General features: G+C 32.8%; 1 protein-coding gene across 1 annotated transcript; it reads right to left on the bottom strand.

Moving 5' to 3' along the window:
* Nucleotides 1-806: 806 nt before the first annotated feature.
* Nucleotides 807-4763, bottom strand: LOC128245576 (uncharacterized). Its single transcript, XM_052963775.1, has 2 exons — nt 1411-4763; nt 807-896 (listed from the first exon to the last, which is right to left on the bottom strand). The coding sequence occupies exon 1, from the start codon at nt 4683-4685 to the stop codon at nt 1413-1415; it is 3273 nt and encodes a 1090-aa protein (XP_052819735.1). The 5' UTR covers nt 4686-4763; the 3' UTR covers nt 807-896; nt 1411-1412.
* Between the last annotated feature and the right edge of the window lie 14591 nt (nt 4764-19354).

Genomic DNA, 19354 nt, shown 5'->3' on the forward strand with positions numbered 1-19354 from the left:
AGATAAACCAATGGAAAGAGGGGGCAACTTCCTAAACAACCCAATAAATACAACTAAGTTAAGACAAGTTAGCAAAATCAAAACTGCATACAACTAATCGGTTATTTTAATCTACAAATGTGTTTTTAATAGTATGCATATATCGTAACTAATGAAAAAAATAGTACTGTTAAACAGATACAAGGCTGTGGTAAACCAGCGGGATGACTAGTGTCCGAATGATTTAAATTCGTTAAGTAAATAACTGTTTTGGGGTTAATTGCTATTTGGTAATTTCTGACTCCTGACTTTTTCAATACAGAAATGTTTTCTCCCCCAAAAAGGTAACATAACGCCATGTGCTATATTGTTAGATTTATTGTAGGGCCTCAGTATATAAATGAAAGATAAAAAGTTTATATTTATGCATATCAAAAATGTGTTAATCGGTGTTATGTAAGCTATCTTGAATACCATTACCACAGCCAGACAAACAATACAGTTAATATTGAATTAGAAAGGTTAAAACAAAAAGTGTCTACATAATTATACAGAGCTTTAACCAAATTAATTTAGGAAAAAAACACTGACATATGAAACAGATGGGTATATATATTCAGCATGCTCAATTAATGTCAAATATGATATTAAATTGATGGACATTTATTCATATTTCTCTACCTAAAATGATCGATAAGTGAATGCTAGTCTTTTAAAAAAGACGCTAAATATTTTAAGTTAGCAAGGTTATGTTAACTCATGTTTATTCAAAAATGGTATGTTTGCACTGTAAGGGTTGCGAAAAAATTCTTAAAATTTGATATTCCCTTCTTAGAAAATTATTTCCCTTTGAAACAAAAGTCCATCCCTTCAGTAACTGGGTTCAAAAAACAGTCCGAGATAAGTATGGAACAATTCTGAAAATACAAATATCTCAGATGAATATATAAAATAATTGTAAAAAAAGGTGTTTGTTACTACAGTTTTGAGATTTTAAGTTTTTGTACAAAAGTAAAAGCAACCGACAAATCGAGCAATTACATTAGGCTGCATGCATGTTTATTTATATTTTCTTTTATTTTTTTCCTTCAAATTGGGTAAGTATGCATCTTTCATTAAAGTAAAGCATTGGGTGCTCTCATAAAAATAGTTTCACCAGTCTTAATCTCCTAATATCTAAAACATACGAACATTTTAACACCTTTTTCATTTTACATCATGGTATAAAACGGTTATCCAACGAAATCATATCAAAGAGTTATGTTCTGAATGTGTTCATGACTTACGTTACGATGCAATGAAAACTAAAAGGACAAGCCAAGAAGTCAAAAATTCAAATATAAGCCCTGTTTAGAGACACAATGCAAGGGACCAAAACGTCACTGAATTAGAGACTCAAGAGTAAACATTCCACATAACACAAGTACGAACCGTCATTCAGAATCCTTCGTCGTTTTGTATTTGATTGTCGAAGGCAAATCTACTTCAAAATGTTCTACTTTCTCTTGTTTGTACTGTTTAGTCATTTCCGACCATATTTCGACTGACACTTGTACTGTTTGGGAACCAGTAACAAGAAAATTACAATTATGCTGGTTATTCAATGTTTTGTTTCTATAGCACTTCAGGGCCTTGTCGCCGTCAAGCATGTGGTCTTTTTTATCTAAACCATTGTATGTGATTCCTGGTACATGGCTTGGCGCAAGGCCGTACAAATACACGTTATCCACCCAGAAAAAGGGCGTCACCGATGCGGCTTTGAATATTGCTGGAATAACGTCATTAGAAAAGAGGACCAGAAACCCGCTGCAATATTCAGGATAAAATTTCTGTCCCTTAAAATGGTTTTCATTTACATACCACTGGCTTTTCTTTTCCCGAATGATGAGCATAGTTCCTGGTAAAATATGATTGCATAGGATTTGTTTCGTTTTGTTTGTATATTTTGGAATAACTTTAGTAAATAATCTGAACATATGAACAACGATATTATCGTCAACTTTCAGGATGTATTTAGCGTTCCGGCACCACTCGGAAACCCAACGGTACCCCATCACACCTTTATGTGTAAGATTCTTGAAAGCATCGACGAAATCTCCTTGTAAGATGTCTTGGTGTTTTTTGAATTCGTTTTCCAATTCTGTCTGAACCGTTTTGTCATTTACGGTACCGAGAAGGAACAATGTTCTTACATTTCCTAAGGATTTATAATGCGTATCATTAGTCCAAGTTTTTCTCATTACATTGCGCCTTTCAAAATGGATTGGAGCGGTATGAACAATGATTAAGACGGTCAAATCAGGCACAGATGAACATAATTCTGGATTTTCAATCAGATAAAATCCTTTAAAAGTCACTGGATATTGGACATCCGATGAGGCGTTGATTTTGGCGATCAGGTCCGGATTTGGTGATATAGCTGTCAGGTCTTCGGGGGCTACTGTACGGTTCCCTTTGACTGCCAAAAGTTTGTCGGCTGGGCGAATTATCGTTTCATGATTGATTGTCGAACTCACAGCTTTTTCATTTTCTTTTACCTTTTCGTACTGTTTAGTCATTTCCGACCATATATCCACTGAAACTTGCATTGTTCGGGAACCAGTTACTAGATAATTACATTTGTGCAGGCGATTCATTGTTTCGTTTCTATAACACTTTAAGGCTTTATCGCCGTTTAGCACGTGGGCCTCTTGTTCTAAACTAGTGTATGTAAAACCTGGTACATGGCTTGGAACAAGGCCGTACAGATACACGTCATCTACCCAGAAAAATGGTGTTACCGATGCGGCTTTGAACATTGCCGGTATGGCGTCATTAGAGAAGAGGACCAGAAACCCGCTGCAATATTCAGGATAAAATTTCTGTCCCTTAAAATGGTTTTCATTTACATACCACTTGCTCTTCTTTTCCCGTAAAATACGCATTGTTCCTGGAAGTATATAATGGCAGAGAATTTGTTTTGTTTTGTTTCTAATTTTTGGTATAACTTTAGTAAATAATCTGTACATATTAACAACGATATCATCGTCAACTTTAAGGATGAATTTAGGGTTCCGGCACCGCTCGGAAACCCAACGGTACCCCATCACACCTTTATGGGTAAGATTCCTGTAAGCATCGACAAAATCTCCTTGTAAGAGGTCTTTGTGTTCGTTAAATTCCTTTTTCAACTCTGTCTGAACCGTTTGGTTATTGACTGTACCAAGAAGGAACAATTTTCTAACTTTTCCTAGAGATTCATAATGCGTATCATTAGCCCAAGTTCTTCTCATTGCATTTCTTAATTCAAAATTGTTTGGAGCGGTATGAACAATGATTAACACAGCCAAATTAGGCACAGATGAACATAATTCTGGATTCTCAATCAGATATGATCCTTTAAATGTCACTGGATATTTGACATCCGATGAGGCGTTGATTTTGGCGATTAGGTCCGGATTTGGTGATATGGCCCTTAGGTCTTCAGTGTCTACTGTAAAAGTCCCTATGGCTGCCAAGTCTCCCGCTGGCCGAATCATCGTTTTGGAAGTAATTGTTGATGTCACGGCTTCTTCAATTTTTTCTACTTTTTCATTTTCGTACTGTTTAGTCATTTCCGACCATATGTCTACTAAAACTTGTATTTTTCGGGACCCGGTAACAAGATAATTACATTTATGCTGCCGATTCATTGTTTCGTTTCTATAACACTTTAAGGCCTTCTGTCCGTCCAGCAGGTGGTCCTTTTCCTCTAAGCCGTTGATATTATTTCTTAGAAGATGGTTTGACACAAAGCCGTACAAATTTACGTCATCCACCCAGAAAAATGGCGACACCGATGCAGATTTAAATATTGCTGGTATGACGTCATTAGTAAAGAGGACCAGTAATCCGCTGCAATATTCAGGATAAAATTGTTGTCCTTGAAAATGGTTTTCATTTACATACCACTTGTTTTTCTTTTCCCGAGTAATAAGCATAGTTCCTGGTGTTATATAACTGCAAAGGATTTGTTTTGTTTTGTTTTTAAAGTTTGGTATAACTTTAGTAAATAGTCTGTACATATCAACAACGATATCATCGTCAACTTTCAGGATGTATTTAGCATTCTGGCACCGCTCAGAAACCCAAAGGTACCCCATAACACCTTTATGTGTAAGATTACTGTCAGCACCGACGAAATCTCCTTGTAAGAGGTCTTGGTTTTGTTTAAATTCCTTTTCCAATTCTGTCTGAAGCGTTTGGTTATTGACTGTACCAAGAAGGAACAATTTTCTTACCTTTCCTAGAGATTCATAATGCGTATCATTAGCCCAAGTTCTTCTCATTGCATTTCTTAATTCAAAATGGTTTGGAGCGGTATGAACAATGATTAACACAGCCAAATTAGGCACAGATGAACATAATTTTGTATTTTCAATCAGATAGGGTCTTTTAAAAGTCACTGGATAATGGACACCTGATGATGCGTTGATTTTGTCGATCAGGTCCGGATTTGATGATATGGTCCTTAGGTGTTCCGGTGTTACTGTTAAGGTTCTTATGACTGCCAAAATGTTGTCGGCGGGTCGAAATGGTCGGCTAGGCGGCATATATACGTGTAAACGTATTACATGAACCCGGTCAATGTATTCAAACATTATCACAAATGTTAAACTGGTCAAGAGCAAGCCGACGGCAATGATTTTCTTTGATGTGTGAATCAACGACATTTTAAATCGCTCCATTAAAACACAGTGAGGCTATCCCATAATGCACATTTTAAACGCGAATCGTATCCGTTGTAGTATTAAATTGCAAAAGTATTGAATTACTTGGGTGACATTCATACACTGCAAGGTACAAAAGACACAATTCAACTTATTAAGATAATTTGAAGCGTTAAAGATATAACACATATTTTACCTGTTACCTGTTTTAAAGGGTCTGTACTCCGTATGATAAAACAGCGAAAAAAAAAGAAAATTTTCGAAAACTGACATAAACTTGGTATCGATGTGTACAATACATTGGAACTTACTAACTGATATACATGAAATTACAATTAATTTATTTTTCGCAGTATTTTTCCATTAAAAATATTTCTAGGTATTTCTACCTTGTAGAATTCATTCTTTATGCGTAATTGGCTAGTCGATGTTATCACGTGATATGACCATGTTAGGTATATACCTTAAATATTCCAAGTGTTTAGAGTAAGCCTTCATAGCACAGTGGATACAGCACTGAACTGCAATTTTGGCGACACCGGTCGAACCCGATCTCCGACTCGATTTTTTTAATGTTGGTATGTTTTTTTACAATTTTGATATCAAAGGGTAAAACATTCTATTAAATAACTGACCGGAGATTCGTTACAGAAAATAAAAAAATTGGTGCCAATCTGGTGTACAGTCCCTTTAAGAGATTTACAGCCTTCCTCTTACAAGGAGATGATATTTATTATATTTAGATATTTATATTTGATAATGTATTGGTATTCATCGTATTGTTTTAAGTAAATGTCAAACTCATTACCATTGATGAACATCTAAATGAAAATCATTAGAATTTGAAAAATCTGAAGTCCTGTCGAGTTTTTGCATGAATCTGTTAAGGCTTTCTCATGTAAGACTTCCGTCATTCAATACTGGTCATATGAATAGAAACTAAGAAGGGGTCCTAAAATTACAAACTTCTTGACGCATTATCTAAAAGAAAATAGAATAGTACTGGTTAGTTGGAGGTATTCATTTGGAACTTATCGGTCATTTTCCATCGAAAACAAACTCGGATGTATGCCGGTACATCAGTAGTAGTAGTTCGTAACTTTTTAATAATAATATTGATTTATTGTAATGTTTTAACTGTTATTTTAGATAACTAAGATTGAATTAATTGTCAGTGAAGTTTTGCATACGTTTTGCATATTTCAACTTTTGCATTAATAATTAAGCTTCCATAGAGTAAAGTCATTAAGTGTATATGCTAAATTCAAATTACTACGTGATCTACTTGCAGCGTAGTTAAATGTAAATATTTCTTACATTGTAAGCCGTCCATATACATCCCAGGTTGTTTCTGATGGATAATTGCCGAGGTTTTCCGAATGGGAGGTATAGATTACAAGATTATTTTAATGCCTCATAATTGGATATTTTTTTTTTCTTTTGCCGTGTAAGTGAAACAACTGTTGTATATCGCGGATACCAATTTTGCTCATTATCTGTGATTTTCTTTGAGATGGAACTTATAAAGATCCTTCTCCACGTAAGAATTATAACTGAATGTGAGATGACTATGCCTTTTCAATCGGCCATGGATTAGAAAGAGAAATCTTGCTACAGACTCGGACATAGGATAACCGGTAAGCTCAATACAATTCACAGATTTCCCCTTGAAAAACGTTGCTAAGCAGCGTATCCTATTATCAAAACATCTTGGTTTTCTTGAACGCCTAGCTTTAGTTGAGTAAAGTAACCATGTATATTGAATGTGCGCCAATCCTACATAAACACAAGTTATTGAAGAGCTTTTAAAATACCTGTAGACGTCTTTAATTCAATTACAGACAGCTCCTATCGAATTAATGATAGCATCAATTGATAAAAGATATCTCCAATTCAATTAAAGATACCTCAAAATTAACTATATTAGAAAGCTCTTCAATTAATTTAGCGGTATTTCCATTTCATTTAAAAAAACCTTCCTAATTCAATTGGATATATCTGTTACGCTTGGTTTACCCAGATGTTAGTGTTGGTTTACGTCATTTAAGACGTACCGGAATTGTATTACAATCCGTAACCGTTGGCGGGAAGATACAACTGCAAGATTAACAAGAAAAACCTTTTTTATTAAACATGAACATACAAAAAGTTAATGGTAAATCAATAATGACATATTATTAAAATAACACATTGATGTTGATCCGTGTCCTAACAAGGAACGTGTAACGTGATAAGACTGGCATATATAAATGGAGCAAATACAAACATTTTCCCAATTCATATAAATTAAATTTAATGTCAAGACTGGCATTTATAAATAAAGCAAATATAATGGATTTCACCATCTGTTTACTACAACACCGATTATGTATTGCGTTGTATAAATCTCTCATATGTTCAAAGGCTGTGGTATACGAAATGAAAAAGAAAAAAATACAATTATAAATGAATAAGAGTTATGTTTACTTGTACAAAAAACACATTTTCGAAACAAGCCAATATTCAAATATGACACTTCATTTTATGGCATCAGTCATAACTGTCCAAACTCATAATTATCTTCTCAAATTTCATTATCAACTCTCATCGGTCATGCGTAAACAGTGATACACGGTTTTTCTTACCTTATCGAATCTTCTTTTAATTGTCATTGCAATTTCTACACCTTGCGAAAACACCTAGCAATTGTTTGTTTATTTTGGAACACGCATTCGGGATAAAGTGTGAAATTATGACCTCGAGGGAGCCATAAGGTTTTGTGCATGATTTGTGTATTTGGGACCGGCTCGACTCCTCGACCTATTTAGGTTCGATGCAGCGTCAGTATACTTTATATAAAAAAGAAAGAAAAATGTTCGGGACCGAGTGACCGCCAGTTCTCGAACGACCGCAGTTTGACTGTAACTTGAATTGAATTTAAATCATTTCAAGTTTTGGTATAAATTGTATTAATTAAGTATATGTCTTAAATTCTAACTTCGTATCACCTCCCTTCTACTATAATAAAAAGGTCCTCTTTTTATATTAGATTTTAAAAAATAAACGCATTTATTCAATTTAAACATTCCATTTAAAGGCAACAATGTCGGTCACATATAAAATCAAACACATGTCAAACATAAACACTCGAAATAAAGCGTTAGAAAAGTAAAAAGTAACAACAAACAACATGCTGCTAAGTATTCTCTATATTAGATAATTAGGGTTACAATCTAATAACAACCTGAAATCATTATTTCGATATTTATTTCTAAATTGTATCATGTTACCTTTAGATTTTATTATTGATATTAAGAAATTTCACTGTGATTGATGAAAAAGATCAGCTTTGAAGTGTGTACGACATGCAAAACAGCCTCTCAAAAAATAACACATATTTTATAACAAATCTCGCGCAGCTTGTTATTTTAAATGCTTTTTTATATTTGGAGTAATAAAACAATTCTTTTTCATCGTAAAACGTCACACAACTTTTCTTTACTATTTCACTGTGGTATTTTTCTGTTCGTGTTTCATTTCTCTAATAAAGGGTTTTACTTGACGTTTTAACAAAGCATTGTAATTGTAATGTTTTATTGTGTATTGGCAAAGAAATGTGTTGCAGAAATGCCTTAAATATGATTCCGTAATTGGTTAATTTTCATATAACAATTTTGTCAGTTTCAAAATAGAATTATAGTGATTTAATTATCGATCATGTAATCGTCAATTTGGTATTGTAAAATATCAAATTTATAAAACACAATTAAATTAATCCATACATCTAAAAATATGAGTTCGATCATTTTTAATAATAAGTTTCAATGGCATTCGTTGTCTAATTCCTCTGAAAAAATATTTTAAATAGAAAATAAATGATTGACAAAGTTCAACATTTGATATTGATTATAAGTATTATTGTGATATTCGCATAGCACAGAGGTTGATTGTGGTATCTGATCTAGCTGAAGGCTAGTCGGTCTTAAGAAATGCTTAAAATAATGAGAATACTTAGCAACTATTTCCAAATCTGTTGATGCAAAAGCTACGTCAATATTTTAAATATTTGTTGTGCACCCCGATACCGGATGCTACACTATATCATGCAATTTATAAAACAAATATATTTTGTGATAACTAAATAAATTCTGGAACAATTGTATATAACTAAAAGAGCTTTGTTTTGACCTTAACATAAAAAAGAACATACTAAACAAGCAAATTGATAAATCCGGATGTCCGTGACTTTGAATAGGTGCTTGTTAATCAGATGTATAAAATGAATTAACTTATACAATGATAACACATTCAATGAAATAAGTAATGAAGAACACAAAAGTTTTATAAAACTATCCAACACGATATCACCAAAGTTATAAACAATCCAACAATAATGCTAATATTATTTTTAAAGAATGAATAAAGAATACTAGTCAAAAGCATGTACGTGAATAATATTGAGTTACCTTAAAATTATGTGTGAAGAACAATCAAGGATCGATGTCCACATTTTTCCTACCTTTTTATTTTTAAAATCTTGTTATATAGTAATAGTTCTTCATTGTTGCAATTTTAAAGTCGAATAATTCATTTAAAACCGAACAAAACCACTACATTTAATAGTTTCGGTCAATATTCGGTCAATATTTAACATTAACACATATCTATTACGTTGTTGGACATTAATAAGCGGTTGACCAGAAACTAGACCAAAACAATTAAGTTCATGATACATCGCGTAGAAAGTCATAATGTGACAAATTATGAAATAGCACGTTATATTTATTGTATCCACATCAATATGAACATTAAGCACATGTGTAGAATGTCGATTCGCCTCACATAGTGCGTAAAAACAACAACATAACATTGGTCGTTATACCGGTACGAAAAAAATGGAAAACAATTACAAAATGTTAATAAAAAATCGGTTTTATTGTCGGGATTTTGGTCAAAACCAAACGTAAACATGTGTTTTTCTAAGAAATTTGGCATTCGTAGTATGTATATACTACAATTCGGTTACAACGGTCTTTATTGAAGCGCGTAAATATGGAAATATATCCTTAAAATATATAAAAGTCACACAATTTGTACCTTAAGACGAAAGAGCAACACAAATGAACACATTTATGATAGGTTAAATTTAGGAAATATTATATCACTTAATCTGATAACACAGCATTACAAAAAACATATCGAACTAGAAAAAAAACCATCGAGAAATGTACAATTATTTGTGTGATTGTTCGAAAAACAATGCAAACACTGTGCTTTGTTATATAAGCTCATAATTATTAATCTATGGTTGCGAATAGTGACTGTATTGAACCATTCTGTTCACCTAACGGTTGAATAAGTATCGTGTTTATGTTGACATAACATTGTTATTCATCCGAACGCTACTAAATGCACGGTCAGAGTTCATTTCTGATAACCGACCTGATAGAAGAATTAAAGCGTACAGAAACAACGAAAACACATTGTCATACCGAATACGTGTATGAAGATTAGTCCCATTTCTATCAATTTATGTTTTCAGGTATTCAAAAGGATAAGCTCTTCTTGATTTCAAACGTGGATGTCCCTGTGTAATAACCTTGTAGGGGATTTATTTGCGGCGTTACGGATCGGTGAGCCCTCATCGCTATTGTTTTTGGAAACCGTAACGTAAAGCCGAGGATGCTCATCAATGCTAGCTTTTTGCACTTATTTTACTTATTTTACTCTTGTCAACGAGGTTTTTCTATTACCAAAAAGTGTGCAGCTATTTTAAACGGATGCATAAAGTTATGTTTATATTCTATGTACGAGTATACGGTGATCATTGTTCATTCACTTTTGCTTGAAATATGAGTATTTTACGCAATGTGACGTTTGAATAAATTCTATGCACGTTTATGTAGATGACGAATAAGAACCATGGCTTTCACGTCACCTTGTGCTAAAAATAGAAAAAAAAGTAAACAATGATTAAGCAAGTCGTGATTTTATTGGCTGCATCGACATAAGTTCTCAAATTTAATCATTAAACGAACAAAATAGTAATCTCTTGTGAATAGAATGACACGTTAAGTAGTAAGGTTGTGTAGGATTAATTGCGTCCTGATTTGCGTTTAGGATATAGTTATATGAAACCTCAAGGGTGTTAGACGAGCTTTTTTTGCGAATAACTGCATAATTTACATACCATACGAAGGTAAGGAATGTATATCAATAATTATTGTCACAAATTGCCAGTTGTCAGTTGTACCAAACATATATATACACAAATAACATAACTCAGGACTTTGTTTTAATTCCATTATATGGACGAATATTGTCATTAATTAGGCGGTCTGATGCTTAAGTGAACTAGGCTTTTAAGATCATAATCAGCGAAGAAAGTTATCGTTCATTTTATACAATGGACAGGAAACTCCTTATGATGCAGTATATTACGGTATAAATGCCTAAACGAGTCGGTTGTTAACGATTTCACGCATCTGTCATGCTATCGATGTGCAATATTTGCCTCATTATACTATTAATATTTCACTATAAAACAGTAGCTCTAGTAACAGTCCATGTTGCAACGTTAGCTTCTTTTTCATCATCAGCATTAGCATCAGTATCAGCATCATCCCCTTTGAAGAAGAAGAAGTAGAAGAAGAAAAAGAAGAATTAAATCAAAATAGGGAAATATCAGAAAAGTAGAAGGACTTTAACTTTTGGAATAGCAAAAACCCCTTTCTGACTTAATTTTGTCCTATGTGAATGTACAGTGTCTTGGAAGATTGTCTTCCATGTAGTCCGGGACTATGCCAATTTGTCGACAGGTAACTAGTTCAGTGAGTTAAAGTGTTCGGGGCCAATGTGCGACCTTGCATCAAGATCCAAGACAGACCTCATTATTTTATGTTGGGTTTAAAGCCTGGCTTTAAGTAAATTGATCAGACCATGACACCAAATAGAACAGACATAATCAAAATTAAACAGAATTAAGACCATGACAAGGAGTTTCTTGGTGTGTTTTGTAAGGTAACCTTTCCTCCGATATAAATATATTTTAACTTAGCATTAGCTTGTTTAATATGGAATGAGCCTTAAATTAAAAAAATAGGGTCTGATCAATTTTGCGCCAATATATTAAACAGCACAAACTTGTTCAATAGTGGTATCATTCCATGTACTATCAAATGTTGAGTTTAACCTTTTTTAATGTTTAGACCTAAATAAAACTAACTCAGTTTTACCTAAATGAAGTGACAACTTATTATAAACTAACCGACAAGATGCAGGTCATCTTACAGGGATATGGCCACAGAAAACTTACATTTACCTGAAATAATTATGCCAGAATTATCAGCACATAACAAGACCTTGTAAACCACGGCTGATATATCGTTAACATAAATCAAAAATAAAAGTGGGCCTAGTTTGGAGCCCTGAGGAACTCCACATGTAGTAGGAGCAGTAGCAGACTGTATACTAGAGACATCAACTAGTTGCTTTTTTTCTGAATGATAAGATTAAAACCATCCTAAATGTCATCAACAAGTCCTGCTGTTCGACGCTTCATAAGAAGGATCGAGTGGTCCATTGTGTCGAAAGTCTTTTGAAGGTAATAAAGAATCATACCTACTTCGTGACCTTTGTCCATCTCCATCTTTTAGGAATATGTTGTAGATGTACTATTACTCCCAAATAAGATTGACCACAATTGAAACGATTGTTTTAATATACCTAACGGATAGATATATGTCGAAAACGATGGTTCTTATGAAGGATAACGAGTTTTATTTGAAATAAATGTGCAGAAAACACGGTATTTCTAACTTATGACACTAAAATAGATCACAATAAATATTTTAGTATTCACCAATTATATATTTTTTATGCATTTCAGCTATTCAGCTACACGGTTACAATCTTGTTATCAGTAATTAGTATTTTCAATAATTGCATAATTAAATAATTTATTAAAGGTTTATCACTCAAAATTTATGTTTGTTATACACGTGTATTAAATAATTTTGAATAAGAGTGTCACTTTAAATGTTTCTGTTGAAAAGCCACTTCTTAACACTGACTGAAATTTATACAATTTATTGTTTACCTTGAAGTATGTTTCATGTTTCACTTGGTCATAAACAAGCCTTTTATAAATCTTTGATTCAATACTTAGAATAGAAACCGGGCGGTAGTAACCTACATACGCTTTGTCATTCCTTTTACATATGGGAACTACTCAGGCTGATTTTCGATCATCTGGATCATCCCTGAAATGTGAGCAAAAAACATAATTGAATAAATAAAAAAATGATCATATGTGAAGAAAAAAAGAAAATCCTCAAATTTCCTAAACAAAATCTCAATGGTAGTGTATGGCTTATCGAAAAGGGTTTCTACAAAAAAACATTATGTTAACAAAAAAACGCACAAAAATATCAGCTCTCGCAGTAAACTTATGACGGAAAACCATCTTAAACAGGGTTTCAGATATCATTAATAACAAAAAAAATGTCTCAAAATCTTTTAATGGCCATTCTTATTATATATAAGTACAATAGTGATTGTTAAGAGAATTGCTCATCGCGATTCTATGATGATGTTTTTAAACAATTGGTAAAATAAAAATGTCTCCAGCAGCTGTTTGGGCAGATACACTCAATGAATTGTTGCGATCTTACCGAAGCCGTTGATATAATGGCACTACTTTGAAAAGTACTTGCCTTCTGGTTTTCAAGGATGAATTCTTTATAATAATATATAGATGAATGTCGCATCCTTACATAACTAAGCGTTCATTCATTTGATTAAACAATTGCAGATTTGTTTCAATTTAAAACTTTTTTTTTCAATCGTTTGGTTCACTCGAAAAGTTTCAAAGTAGGACTATAACGTCACTTTTTTCTAAATTTACTTAGAAATATCATTTGATTTTAATAGCAAATATATATTGTATTTTAATTTCTTATAATGCTTTCTTTGATTATTGCCAGAGTTAGTACATTCATTATTTTCATTATGAAACTTTATGATCACACAGTTTAAAACCTTTAATTTGCTAAGGCAGACTGTGTTGGAATTTTATGGTTTCAAACAATAACTGCATTATATCTTTGAAAGCTTTTATCATAGTTCCCTAACATACTTTCATGAGATTTACCCTTCACCCTTTTACTTTATTCGAGATTATTGGGATAAGAGTGAGGTTGTGCACACAAATTAGTTTAAACCCCCAGTAAATTTACATTTTACTCACCGTACTGGAGGTACCTAACAACCCTTGAGAAACACTCCTAGTGTTAAATATTATATATGTCATTTTGATTTTGTGGAGTTTTGTGTTGTTGTTCATCATTCTGGTTTGTAATTGTTTGGTATTGCGTTCTTTGTCATTGGCGTTGATCCTGTGCCATTAAACGGGGTTTAGGTTTAAACTTTCGACTACTGGACTTGTTTCTGTAGTTTTGTCATATAAATATTGACGACTACTCGACTTGTTTCTGTAGTTTTGTCATATAAATATTGACCAAGACACGAAAAAACTGAGTTTGTGATATGTTTTAACTTCAAATAAATACGCATAATTGAGGTCTGGTTTAAAAGATTGAATGACCTACTTGGCTCTACAGCTATTACAGCTTTATTTAAATATTTATAGCAATCAAAGAAGGACAAAAATATAACTATGTTTGTTCCAAATAAACACCACTCCTCATGTATAAGACACAACCACAACACACAATTATTACAATTAGAATGCTCGAACTCATATTATTCGAAGGAGTAGGAACAAGTAAATTACTAACTCATGTTTCAGCGTTTATGCGCCTTTTGTCATATATTAAAACAAATAGCTTTTTTCGGTAAAGCCAGAAAGTACACCCATTATAATATGAACTAAATCCATTCCTACAAATGGTTATATTCAAGCAAACGGAACATAACTATCATCTTCGAAACAGACAGTCATGAAAACACATTGCGATAAGTTACTCTTTTGTTGTGTTGATGACATTCTACACCTTTGGTTCAAAGTACTGTACAACAGAACCAAATGTTATTAACTGTATGACCTTATGACTACATTGCATTTATACATAATAAATGACCACTATTATATCGTTTTCAAACTTGACCACATCTGCCCAACCATCTTCAAGCTCCGTTCATTATATATCCCGAAAACTATTGCGTTTGCCCTGATTTCTACTCTCTATCTGTATATTGTTGACTTATCATCCCATAATTTATATCGTTTCTTTGAAATTGACCCTTGATTTGTGAAAATGTATTTGTATCAAATACTAAAACATCATCTGGCCAAGTACCATTATGATTTGATGTGTCATTATTAGTGTCGTAAATGCATCGTTTTACAAATATTTGAATACTGAAAACCTGAACAAACTCTCACTTATAAAGCTTAATTTTTAATCTTCATACACATTCCAAGACCATTGATCCTGATATAAACATTGTTGAAAACGCCAAATCTTATATTGATTAAACACTTCCTTACAGAACCAAACTTCACGAATTTCAAGCTCTTTCTTTGATATTTAATGTACACTTAGTTTTATGTTCCAGAAGGGTCACCGATGAAACATATTTCATAGGTCGTTATCAAGAGTACCTTGCAAGATCTCTTTCTTTGTTATTGAATGAACTCTCTATAATTTTATGTTACAGATGGGTCACTGATGAATAATATTTAATTGATCGTTATCAAGAGTACTTCGCAAGATCTATTTCTTTGTTTTTGAATGTACACTATAAAGTTTCATGCTATTGACGGGTGAACTGTATTTAATTTCTGATCATCATGTATGTGTTGAATGAGTTAGAACAGTTGCTCGTGATCAATTAATCCATTTAAAGAAGATGTGTAAGACTGGTTGAAAAGTTTTCAAAGTTGATTATACCTTTAAAAATTGGTTCGACTTCATACTTCAATGTCTTTAAAATTGTCCTATTTACATATTTATGCTGCTGGTGATTGATTTAACCTTTTTCATTGCTAAAATAAAAGCCACTTTTGTTCTGACACCAATATTTTTTCAAGTTATGATTTCCCAACCAATGTTAACTTTGGGTTTTAACTTTGGTTCGAAATATTTGCAATGTTGTGACTTTTTTTGACGTCTTTGTGATGTTTTGACCTCGGATAACTTTCGACCCTTATTGTTGTTTCAAAATGTAAAGTCAACTAATTATTTTTTATTGAGTTTTGTGATTTTACTCACATACTCAACACTTTCGAATAACAATTTGATAGTTAACATAGTATGTCTTCCCAATTCATTTAATACACAAGCGTTCACGCAGTATCCTCACATAAGGCTGTAAAATATCAATTTCCTTATGGATATGTATTGTTAGATATTTCATACTATAATATATCATAATAATGTTAAGTTATCGACTTTGATGGTTTAACAAAATGTCGAAACAACCATACCAACATATCGACCGAAGAATGTGTAAGGCACTTAGGTAATTTATTAAAAATAAATAACGCGGCGGACAATGATGAACATTTGATAGGTGTTAAAACAGATAAAGACTCGGATGAGATAGAATACTTTATATTTAATACAGACAAAAAGGAAGATGGAGTTACACGTTTCATTAAACACCTGCAGCCAATTGTATAAACGTGGATAAGTCCTAACCAGCGGTTATCTTTTGGTTATCTCTCTGGTTTGGTCAACTTATCCGAAAACCGATTGTATAAAAATTAAGTTATCCTAACCAGCGCGTGATTCGGCTAACTTTTGGACAAAATTTAACCGACCTCTGGGAGTATGGTTTACTGACTTATCCAAAACAAAGATGGCTGACCAGACATAACTAAAAGCTCGATTCCCAACTACTTTCGACGATTTTACAGACACATGGACTCTGCCTAAATAGAAAACAATTGTATATCAATCGATATCCATGATAGTCATGAATTTAGAGGTAAGAAAAAGTCCATTTCTTATTTGTGACCTTATTAATGTGTGAAACTTTTCCACGGAACCATGAAACAAAACCAGTGACAACAAGCTGCATTTTGAGAACAATATTTACCTTGTTATTGTGTGCATATTATTCCAAAGTCTTACACAAGTACGACACGGGGTCGAGACCAACAATTGCTTGCAGGTCTTGCCCTTACTATGTATAAATATACCCTCGATTTAAACATATTTTGTTTCATTTGCACATATTTACAATCAAAATAAACCGCGTGTAAACATTGAGAAAAAATTGACAGCAATGACGTCATTTTCAAGGAATCTTACCCATTCTAAAGTCTATTTCAACTTTCTCTACACCCTGGTCGAGGCACCCAGGATAATTATTGCTACTGTTCAGTAGTATGTAATTATATTGAAAACACATGAAATATGTGTGTGTGTGTGTGTGTGTGTGTGTGTGTGTGTGTGTGTGTGTGTGTGTGTGTGTGTGAACTAAAGGAGTAAATGTAAGCATAATTGTGATTTGAGACCTTACTGTATCCTTCGAATAACATGTCATTGATAAAAAGATAGATATATGATTTATCACATATTGTATATTATAATATAATGTTTCAGTTGAGTGATTTTACCAGCCAAAGTCAGTATCAATATATCTTTACAAAAATTTATGAAATATAAAAACAAACAAAAAATGGTCCGTTTATTGAAACATATATGATTCACTCGTAATATATTGCAAAAACTGTTAGTTTTAGATACAGATGGTGAAAAACAGACATCATATTTTATAATCATATGACTACGGTCACAAATTCCAAGTAGTTAAACCCTTCCATAAATTTTGAGTGTACGCCATGTAGTGTAAGATTACCAAAGGGTTAACGATTAAGGATATTAAATAATTATTACCATTATTGAAACAGAACAGAAGAAACCAGATTATTAATTGTTACTTGAACATATACTGCTCATCGTTGTAATCAAGTATATTTTATGAGCCCTGCCTCAATTAATTCATTTAAAGAAAAAGAATTTAACTGGTTGTTAAATACTTAGTTTATATCAACGTTTATGAAGTGTTACTTTTATACTTTATAGTCATCAAGTCGATTCTTATGACAATTTTATTTGTTTGTTAATGTTTTTACATTGTTAGTTGCTGCAACAAAAAACTTGCTGTTGTGTATCGCATGTTATAAACTTATTGAACAAATGCTGACTTTTGGTTTCGACATACATACGAAAAATGTTATGGCGACAGATTTCAATATGTATCCGCTGTTTAAAAAGTTCTCCCTAGAATCATGTGTTCATATTTTCATGTTTTGTTGAAAACCTTTCAAAAGTTAACGTTCTGCAAAAATGCCTTTGTTGATGTTTGTATTGCGTATTATATATCACTAATTAACTTAACTCGACATATTTGTAATTGCGTTCCACAATGTTCGAGTAACACTTAAGACCTCCGTTCTTTCTTTATAAAATAAAGTTTTTGTGCCAACGATGAATTATGTTATTATACACGAGTCAACTATAGGTCTTGATATAGACGCAAAAAGAAGGAAAACAACAACGATATTGGCCCCTTGTTTTGAATGATGTCAGGTTACACACTATGTGGGCGTCTTTGGGCGCTTGTTTCCAGGATAGAATCGAGTCGATTCGGAACGTGTAACTTGCGTAAAACGCCCTAATACCGGGAACCGGTAGTAGAGTTGTTCGCTGTAAATCATGCACGCATCGTTCTTAACTTTACTTTCCGCCATTTTGTTCTCGTGTAATTCTCGGTCCTCCCGGTTGGTAGGTAGTGTGGAATTTTAACCTGATAACAATGTTCTTGGACTTTGTTCGTGTCGTTAAGGCGATTGTATCTAGAATCGGACCAAGAAGAACAAGAAGAACGAAGCGCCCAAAGACGCCCTGTGTGTTAAAATACACCTACTGTATACGAGTAACCCTTCAGAATGTTGTGCTTGGATACCTTTTAATAATATGTTTACCCAGTTTTGTCGCTTCGATAAAGATACTTGTAATTGGCTCTTGAGTTGTTACATAACATGAATACTAATTATCTTAATTTATACGTGCTAATTTTCATTACTGACCAAAGCACGAACATAAACCCCTTTTCTTTGATTTTCTACAATAATTGTGATAAGTTTCAAGAATTTTCGTGTTAGGTTGTTATAAAGTCTTGTGGTTTAACGCACTCCCTGCCGAAAAAACTTACTTCAGATGCAATAAATTTTCGTTCTGACCCAGATACGATCAAAATAAAATATTGTGATGTTTTTGTTTTACCTTTTTTTGATTTTTTCGCATTTCGTGTTGCAAAAAAAGCTTCATTTTTTAAAAAAGGCAATTTGTTACAAAGACGTAAAATCTGTTTTAAGACTGCCTGAAAGTTCAACCGTTGAAATCGATTCTTAAAAATGGTAATATTGATTGCTAACAGAATGTTATTATATTGACAGTCACGAAAAAAACAACATTGCGATTATTAACTTTGTTTTAACATTGATGATATTCTACAGCGTTTATTCAAAGCATAGAAGAAATATCAAATTCCATGTTCTGTAAGACGTGATATAGAAAACTATATTACAGTGATACATAATAAATGACCACTTTACTTTCTAATACCAGCCAAACTGAATACAAGCTTCGCTCATTTTATCTCTTGATAAGTATTGCGTTTCCCTCCATTTCTATTTTGGGAATTTTCTATTCTATAGTAATGAATAGTTCTCT

Source organism: Mya arenaria, chromosome 9, assembly GCF_026914265.1.
Source record: "Mya arenaria isolate MELC-2E11 chromosome 9, ASM2691426v1".
Lineage (NCBI taxonomy): Eukaryota > Metazoa > Mollusca > Bivalvia > Myida > Myidae > Mya > Mya arenaria.

Excerpts from the sequence above, each read along its gene's own strand:
- LOC128245576 (XM_052963775.1), bottom strand. The coding sequence starts at position 4,685 with ATGGAGCGATTTAAAATGTCGTTGATTCACACATCAAAGAAAATCATT.